The sequence below is a fragment of the Pavona decussata genome, unplaced genomic scaffold (genome assembly GCF_977016875.1).
Source record: "Pavona decussata unplaced genomic scaffold, jaPavDecu1.1 SCAFFOLD_127, whole genome shotgun sequence".
Lineage (NCBI taxonomy): Eukaryota > Metazoa > Cnidaria > Anthozoa > Scleractinia > Agariciidae > Pavona > Pavona decussata.
The window spans coordinates 1,764,316-1,773,394 of NW_028145541.1; the positions used below are offsets into that span (position 1 = coordinate 1,764,316).

Sequence of the window (9,079 nt, forward strand, 5' to 3'; positions counted from 1 at the left end):
CAGTATTAGGAGATCGTTCTTTCTACGTCGAACGCAATAAAGTAACGACGGACGGTCAAAAGACTGCCAAAAACTTCCAGAAACTAACGACTGGAACTCTGCGGTATTTGTCACTGTGTGTGTTCCTTACCTGTTAGGATTCTTTATTTCTTCTGTAAAAAAGTTGAGCTGATTCCTGAAAAGGAAAACGATACGATTGAGAGTGTAACATGGTCTTAGCCACGCTAATAACCGGCGCTTTTTTGAGAATTCTATTCAGAGAGTACAATATTAAGGCGTCGTTTATGCTTCCAATTCGAGAATTTGCGCCGGTTTTTATCTACAACGAAACAAACGTTCTGCGTCACACGACCGTTTCCATATTGTTTTGCTTTTTAAAACGTCACTAGTCACGAATACAAAAGTGATGCAAGTGATATGAACTTAAAAAAATAAAACCTTTCTATAAACACGTTCTATAACCAGTTCAAAACCTGTTTTATAACACGACTATCCGTTTGCAAAAGTAGCTGAAACCACTTTTCTCAAAACCCCGTCTTGGAGTTGCTTAGTCACTCACCAGCCGTCATACGGAAATAATCCATTGTAAAACGCAAAGACAAGTTTTCCGATATTCCAACTTGTTCCCTCAAATCCATTTGCTTAAGAAGCAGTGTACCCTGTAATACAAACCGTTATATTCACACGATCATTTGATATTACTTCATATTCTTGCTTAGCTTACCCCAATAACTTTATTTGCGAGGAATTTAGAATTCAAAGAAAATCGTACAAAATTTAGTGGCGAGAAAGGGGTGGGGACGGGAAATGCGATGCAATCCGCACAACTGACCTGGGACAAGTGAAAACTTCCAGTGAAAAAAAAATAGAACGTGTTATCGTACATACATGGACCTACAGCGAATCTTCGTGCTCCACGCTTCGCGTCCCAAGCTAGCGAATGCCCCCCACCCCCTCCCCTCCCAATCGGCGCCTGCCACTTGGGCAAGTGCTTCCAGAGCAATGTCATCTTCGTGTAGATCGAATTGGAATTTTGCAATCTTGGCTGCCTCAACCGAAGAAAACGGAGGCTACTAGCGACCCCCTCCCAGCCAAACAGCGAAATAGCGATGTCTTTTACCTTGTCCTAAGCGTACCAGGCCTGTCACTATCAGCATCATAATAGCGATCATTTTGGCGGCAGTGAACACCATCTGCATTCGAGTCGCCCACTTTACGCTGGCACAGTTTATGAAAGTGATGATACCTGTGAATTGGAGAAAAAAAAATAAAGTTTAACTCGAATCTGCATCCTTCTTGAAATTGGGGGTAACCATGCCTTTTTCAGAGATAATAAAGCTTCAATTAAGGAAGAAAAACGCCATACATTGCTTTGTATTTTGCCGGTTTTTTGGATTATTATTGCTTAATTATCTCTGAAAAATGCGTGGTTACCCCCAATTTTCTTTTTGGATTCCAACAGCCCTTGCTAAAATCTAGATCTGCTTAACCGCATAGTGATAAAAGGGCGCCAAAATAATTCTGTATTACCTTGTTACATGAAATTTTGGCGACACTTTAAAAAAGCGATTTTGAAAGATCCTTATTTAGCGGCACTTAGATTTAGCGATTTTTTATAAATTTTGGAACATAAGTCACTTAATTTTTGCGATTTCGCGAACTAAAACTTTGGCGAATTAAGGTATTCAAAACTTTAACGACGACAATGGAAAATTTATGTGGTAAAATCATAAACGCATTTAAATCAAAATCATACAACGTTCTGAAACTTAATTTTGAACGAAACAAACGAAACTGCAACTAAAATGTCAAATCTTAATGTTGTCCTCACTCATATTTAAGGTCAGTACATTGTCAGACCCTTGTCACACAAATTCAATGCTCGTTTTACGAGTACCTTACCATTAACATTCGAACTACACCGATCAAGCCAGGCAGATTTCTTCAAATGGATCAACAGGTGGTAGTGGTTTGCCGCGCGCTGTTGTTAATTTTCGTGACTCCTGCTTTCTCCAATCCCTTCCTTCAACGCCGGTCAGAAAGTTATATAAAGCGAGAACCCAGCCTGCGTGAGTTTCCTCGTGAATTGTGTCGAGCTTTACATTTAGTACCACAGCTCTTTATAAACGTGGAAACGGTGGAGTCCACACGGCCGCGGGAATGCAAAATTTAATACTAGCGAAGCTGAAATGACTGAAATGTGTAAGAGACATCCGATACACGACATAATCGACCGTCAAATAGCATATGTCATTATGTGTGTGTAACTGACCAGATGGCGAAATTTCATATTGTACTCACTTTAACTTAGCGATGATTTAAAGTAAGCGACACTTAATTTTGGTGCATCTAAAAATCGCTAAATTCGCTAAATTTAAAAAGTGTCGCCAAAATTTCATGTTATATAGGCACCGTCCTTAAACACGCGTGACCAAAGTGGTTGCGTGACGACTCCACTTATAAAATACATGCATGTAATAACATGTTCCCCGCCATGTCAATAAAGACAAAGTAAAATTTTCACCTCACCTAAAGCAGCCGCTGCTAAAATTTTAACCAGTGGAACAAGATCCTCACGACCCCCACAACCTGGGAAAAAAGGTTCGATGACATAGGCTCCAAAAACAAGCAGAATCATTATTCCGGAGGGCTTCACAAATAGCACGAAGACGTAGACGTAGAGGAAAGCTGGCAGGGGTCCGTATGCCTCCATGAGGTACGGATACTCGGCGCCTGATTTCGGAATCAGTGTCCCTAACTCGCAGTAGCTCAAAGCACTAAATAAAGCGATCAATCCACACAAGCTCCACATGACCAGAGACATTCCCATCGACCCAACGTACAGCAAAACCCACTTTGGAGTCGCGAAGATTCCGGAGCCGATCATTGTGCCGACAAGGAGGGCGACCGCTCCAGGAACTCCGACAGAACGTTTAAGGGAGACGGGTCTGCTATTCCTCTTTTTATGGGGCTCACCATCTTGGTCAAGACAGCTGAGACTATTGACACTATTGCCTTGTGTTGACTGTGAATACATTCCCGCCATGTTCTATTGTATTCATATGAGAATCACGCATATATATTTGAAGCCGTTATGCAACAATTACGTTCTGGGGTGGGGTGGGGTGGTTGGGGATGATCAAATATCAGGTGCATCGCGAACACTCCAGGGAAGTGACGGAAGAAAGTATACAAACAAAACATTTTTTTTAAGATAGCGTAAAGTTCGATACAATTATAAAGTCGATGGCGTCAGCTGCTTTTATTGTTAAAGACGATAAAAAATTAGTCTAACGAGCGAGAAATTTGACAGTAAAAGTGTTGTAAAAATACTATGGAGTATTTATGAAATACGTTGACCTCAAAACAAGTCACGTCCTAATCTGCAACAACAGGAACTATTAAACAGTGAATACGCTAAAAGAGCTAAGTAAGTACAACTATAAAACCTTATTTTGTTAAGCTACTGAATGGCCTCCCGATATAATTTAACAGTTTTACATTAAAAGGACATTTAATGTGGCTTTTTAGTTGATGGGCTTGCTGCCTAAGTTGCGGATGATATCCGCCATCACTGTTTGCGATGTAGTTATAACGGAAGGTGACGGATGTCATCCAAATCTTCCTGACTACGTTTCCAGCAGTTTCCAATTGTCAGTTTCCTTTTTATACTCTATCACAAAACCTTATTACCGGGATGAGTAATTTGTAAATCGCTACTTTTCGATGACTATAGTTGCCATTTTGAAGTACTTATATGTAATAAAATAATTTTAAAGTTTAAGATTAATCGCGGTATTATTTTTATAATTATTTGTGACATATGACGTGGTAAACAATGCTCACTGTTTCATAATACAGAGCAAGTCCTGTAATTTCAGTTTTTAAGGCAAGAAACCTCAAAACAAGTCACATCCAAATCTGTAACAATAGGAGCTAACAGTGAATACGCCAAAAGAGCGAAGTAAGTACAACTATAAGACCTTATTTTGTTAGACTACTGAATCGCCTCCCGATATAATTTAACAGTTTTACATTGGAAGGACATTGAATGTGGCTTGTTTTAGTTTACAGGACTGCTGCTTACTTTACAGTAAAATAACATTAGCTAATATTGTTTACCGAGAAAAGAGGAAAGAAGAAAACACTGCGTAATGTGATTCAGAAACTTATTCAGGCCAACATTGAAACCCTTCCAGCGCTATTTCAATAAGATCATAAAATCTTGGCAGTTGCTGCAATAACTACCAAAATCCTAGCTGATGATTTTACGCAATTTTTCTCATATTTTCTCAAAGGAAAACGAAAAGGAATAGTTTTCCAGTGTTACGAAACTTTGAGCAGATTTTCTAAAAACCAAACAGACATATCAATATTTATAAAAACATTATTAATGTATTTGAGTTCTTCTAGCCGTGTTGTTTATTTTTGCCACCTTTGCCGTTAGGATCAGTCTGCCGTCTATATTTTGCATTCGAACAGATATCCACCGAAATGAACCATGGGATGGCCCTTACTATAAGCTCGTATCATTTAATTTTGCCTTCATACACACGTATTTATAAATACAATATTTTCTTTGTGTTAGTGATCTTTTTTTGTTTCAAGTGTGTGTATACTTTTTGGTTTCCTGTTGGTTTGTTTGTTTTTCTAATTGCCTAGCTTTTCCGAACTTCATAAAGGGACTGGTCCCTTGTCTTACACATTATTTAAATTGCGTCATATAATGAAAAAATGAACCCCTTTGCCAGAAAAATCACCTTAGTAAGTTTACCAGGTTAAGTTATGTTTCATTGCGAAGTAAGCAGGCTGGGACCTGTCAAAGGTCGCCTAAATTGAATTTAAATGTCTCTAATTCTCAGATGGCGTCCCTCAAATCCACACAAAAGTCTCTAAAAATTTTTTTCGAATTTTGAAAGCCTTCTACATGGTAGCAATTTAGCGGCACAATCACAAAATTGGTAAACTGATTTAAATGTGATCTTTACTTGCGATGGACTTCAATTTCTGATTAAATGAAAAGTTAAAAATTCGTCCCCAGTTTCCGTTTGAACTTCGGAACGGGCAATTACTCGATCATTCTAAGAAATAAACTTATGACAACTTTCTGCCTCATTCAACTTGCTTCTAAAGATATTTTGGATATCGTGATATAGCACGTAAATAGACAACTGGAAACTGAAACACACCCAGAAAGTTCCGAATAACATCCGCCATCACTGCTTGTGATTTAAAGGGGAAGTATAACGCAAGTTTACTGTCATTTCAAAACCCAAAAATTGTTGTCTATCAGCAGAAACAACGCAATAATTTGTCAAGTTTGTTTTAAATTATCACCCCAGTGCAATAAAACTGTCGATTAGTGCCTCTGGCCAGAGACAGAGTAGGCCAGTCTGGATTAAAACTTGAAAAATGTTAGGCTAATATTTTTCAAGTTCTCGCATTTTTGTTTCCAAAATGCGCTAGAACAGATCACGAGTCGTTGCTTTCAAGAAATGAGTTGATTTCTTTCCCCTCGTCATTCTAAAATTATTTGGCAGCTGATTGAAGGTCTTATTTCATCATTTCTAACAAAAGATATAAAAAAAAACATGATACTTCCCCTTTAATAACGAAAGATGGCAGATATCATCCAAATCTTCCTGAGTATGTTTCCAATTCTCAGTTTACGTTCATATTCTATCACATAACCTTAACTATTACCTGGATGAGTAACTTGCAATCCTCCAATTTTTGATGACTGCAGTTGGCATTTGTTTTAAATTTTACGTTTTAATTAATGACGGTATTATTGTTATAATTAGTTGTGATATGTGACGTTGTGAATACTGAACAACTGTCCTGGATTTTCAGTTTTCAAGGCGAGAAACTTTGAAGCAAGTCACTTCTTCACCTTCAACAACAGTGAATATTTAATTAGACCAACAGTGCGAGGTAGGTACAACTATATAACCTTATTTTGTTAGTCTCAGTTTACTGAATGGCCTATATAATTTCAGAGCCACCCAGGGAGAACATTTATTAAGCAAATTACTTAAAATGTTGTCTCCTGTGTTCCCTGGTCATTTTATGTCCTTCTTTTAATACACTGAAAGCTAATCAGGTTTGCTTAAGCTAAAATATAATTTGCAGAAAGTTTTATGAAACGGAATCTTATTTAGTGCCGAATCTACGAGCTTTTGCATTGCCGGCTTTACAAAAATGCTGACTGACCATATTCCGTATTTTTGTCTTTGACCGTCAGAAAACAAAAGGAATTAGTTTTCCAGTGAAACGAAAAACATTGAGCTGACATTGTGCCAAAGAGACTGCTTTAGATTTTATTTAAAACTAAATTCTTAGGCGATTATGTCCTTCTGAACTGAGATTATGAACCGATGGGTATCCTTAGCTTGTTAGTTTTTAAGTCACCCGTGATTTGGGTCGTCCAGTACAGTTTGGAAACGCTTGAAAATGAACTCGGCTCTCGCGGTTGTTTTTTCTTTTTTTTTCCCTAAAAATATTCTTTACAGTCTCACCGAACTAGTCTCAGTTGTCACAATAAAGAATTTTACAGATGAAGCCATGTTAATGACTGATTCAGTGGTCGTTTTAGAAAAAGTGTAACAAAGGGTGTCTTTTTCCCTTGCACTCTTCCCTTTTTTGTCTGTTCAATGTGCTTTGCATCATGTTGCAATTATTTAAGCCGCTTATTGCAGATGTTATATTTGTGCCCTTTTAAATACATGTTTGTGTAAGCTGACACAGATTGTCTGTTCGGATACTAGTTTATAGCTGAAAATTTTACAGTGCGACGCGCCTTGCCGTGGCCACCCAACAAACCTTTTTTACAAGTTAGCCAATCAGGATACGCAAATTTGATTAACGGTCACGCCTCCTTGCAAAGTCCAACAGGCAAGTGACGAACAACGAATTATTGAAAACATGTCGTTTTGTATTTTGTGGCTAACTTGTAAAAAAACAAAAAAATTGTTGGGTGGCCACGTTAAGGCGCGTTTCACTGTAACCGTTGCAAAAATTTGCTAGCAGTGGTTGCGGTTTTTACTAAAATACAAGCTGACGTTTTTTGGGGCAATTTAAACGACAAACTCTCTCCTTCGAAAACGTAAGGAGATAATTTTTCAGGGTTATGAAACTTTGAGCAGATTTTCTTCAGACCAAACGAACAGATAATGGTGTAATTAATAATATACAAGTTCTTCTAGCCGTGTTGTTTGTTTTTTTTTTGCCACCTTTGCCGTTAGGATCAGTCTGCCGTCTATATTTTGCATTCGAACAGATATCCACCGAAATGAACCATGAGGTTGCCTTCACTATAACCTCGTATCATGTAATTTTGCCTTCATACACACTTATTTATAAATACAATATTTTTTTGTGTGTTCGTGATATTTTTTTGTTTTAAGTGTGTGTGTACTTTTTGGTTTCCTGTTGGTTTGTTTGTTTGTTTGTTTGTTTTTCTAATTACCTAGCTTTTCCGAACTTCATAAAGGGACTGGGTCCTTGTTTTACACATTCTTCAGATTGCGTCATATAATGAAAAACTGAACCCCTTTGCCAGAAAAATCACCTTAGTAAATTTACCAGGTTAAGTTATGTTTCATTGCGAAGTAACCAGGCTGAGACCTGTCAAAGGTCGCCCAAATTGTATTTAAATGCCTCTAATACTCAGATGGCGTCCCCCAAATCCATACAAAGGTTCTAAATTTTTTTCGAATTTTGAAAGCCTTCTACATGGTAGCAATTTAGCGGCATAATCACAAAATTGGTAAACTGACTTACTGTAATGTGATCTTTGCTTGTGATGGACTTCAATTTCTGATCAAATGAAAAGTTAAAAATTCGTCCCCAGTTTCCGTTTGAACTTCGGAACGGGCAATAACTCGATCATGCTAAGAAATAAAGTTATGACAACTTTCTGACTCATTCAACTGGTTAAGCTTCTAAAGATATTTTGGATATCGTGATATAGCACGTAAATAGACAACTGGAAACTGAAACACACCCAGAAAGTTCAGGATAACATCCGCATCACTGGTTGTGATTTAAAGGGGAAGTATCACGCAAATTTGCTGTCATTTCAAAACCCAAAAATTTTTGTCTATCAGCAGAAACAACGCAATAATTTGTCAAGTTTGTTATAAATTATCACCCCAGTGCAATAAAACTGTCGATTAGTGCCTCTGGCCAGAGACAGAGTAGGCCAGTCTGGATTGAAACTTGAAAAATGTTAGGCTAATATTTTTCAAGTTCTCGCATTTTTGTTTTCAAAATGCGCTAGAACAGATCACGAGTCGTTCCTTTCAAGAATTGAGTTGATTTCTTTCCCCTCGTCATTCTAAAATTATTTGGCAGCTGATTGATGGTCCTATTTCATCATTTCTAACAAAAGATATAAAAAAGCCATGATACTTCTTCCCCGTTAATAACGAAAGATGGCAGATGGATTCCTCCAATTTTTGATTACTGCAGTTGGTATTTGTTTTAAATTTTACGTTTTAATTAATGACGGTATTATTGTTATAATTAGTTGTGATATGTGACGTTGTAAATAGTTAACATTTTCAGTTTTCAAGGCGAAAAACTTTGAAGCAAGTTACTTCTTTACCTTCAACAACAGTGAATATTTAATTAGACCAACGGTGCGAGGTACGTACAACTATATAACCTTATTTTGGTAGTCTCAGTTTACTGATCATGAAAAACCTGTATAATTTCAGAGACACCCAGCGAGAACATTTATGAAGCAAATTACTTGAAATGTTGTCTCCTGTGTTCCCTGGTCATTTTATGTCCTTCTTTTAATACACTGAAAGCTAATCAGGTTTGCTTAAGCTAAAATATAAGTTGCAGAAAGTTTTATGAAACGGAATCTTATTTAGTGCCGAATCTACGAGCTTTTGCATTGCTGGCTTTACGAAAATGCTAGTTGACCATACTCCGCATCTTTGGCGTTCCCATCCGAAAACAAAAGGAATTAGTTTTCCAGTGAAACGAAAAACATTGAGCTGACATTTTGCCAAAGAAACTGCTTTAGATTTTCTTTAAAACTAAATTCTGAGGCGATTATGGCCTTCTG

At 37.4% G+C, this 9,079-nt stretch overlaps 1 protein-coding gene across 1 annotated transcript; it reads right to left on the reverse strand.

Annotated features, from left to right (window-relative positions):
* Positions 1 to 566: 566 nt before the first annotated feature.
* LOC146469153 (Y+L amino acid transporter 2-like) lies at positions 567 to 3,080 on the reverse strand. The gene is made up of 3 exons (XM_085123807.1): positions 2,530 to 3,080; positions 1,121 to 1,246; positions 567 to 659 (listed from the first exon to the last, which is right to left on the reverse strand). The coding sequence occupies exons 1-3, from the start codon at positions 3,044 to 3,046 to the stop codon at positions 643 to 645; spliced, it is 660 nt and encodes a 219-aa protein (XP_084979933.1). The 5' UTR covers positions 3,047 to 3,080; the 3' UTR covers positions 567 to 642.
* Positions 3,081 to 9,079: the final 5,999 nt, after the last annotated feature.

Bases quoted from the DNA above. Each gene is read 5' to 3' on its own strand.
- LOC146469153 (XM_085123807.1), bottom strand. From the start codon at position 3,046: ATGGCGGGAATGTATTCACAGTCAACACAAGGCAATAGTGTCAATAGT. The intron at 1,247-2,529 runs GTGAGGTGAAAA...TCCAATTCACAG, and splicing joins TTTAGCAGCGGCTGCTTTAG to GTATCATCACTTTCATAAAC.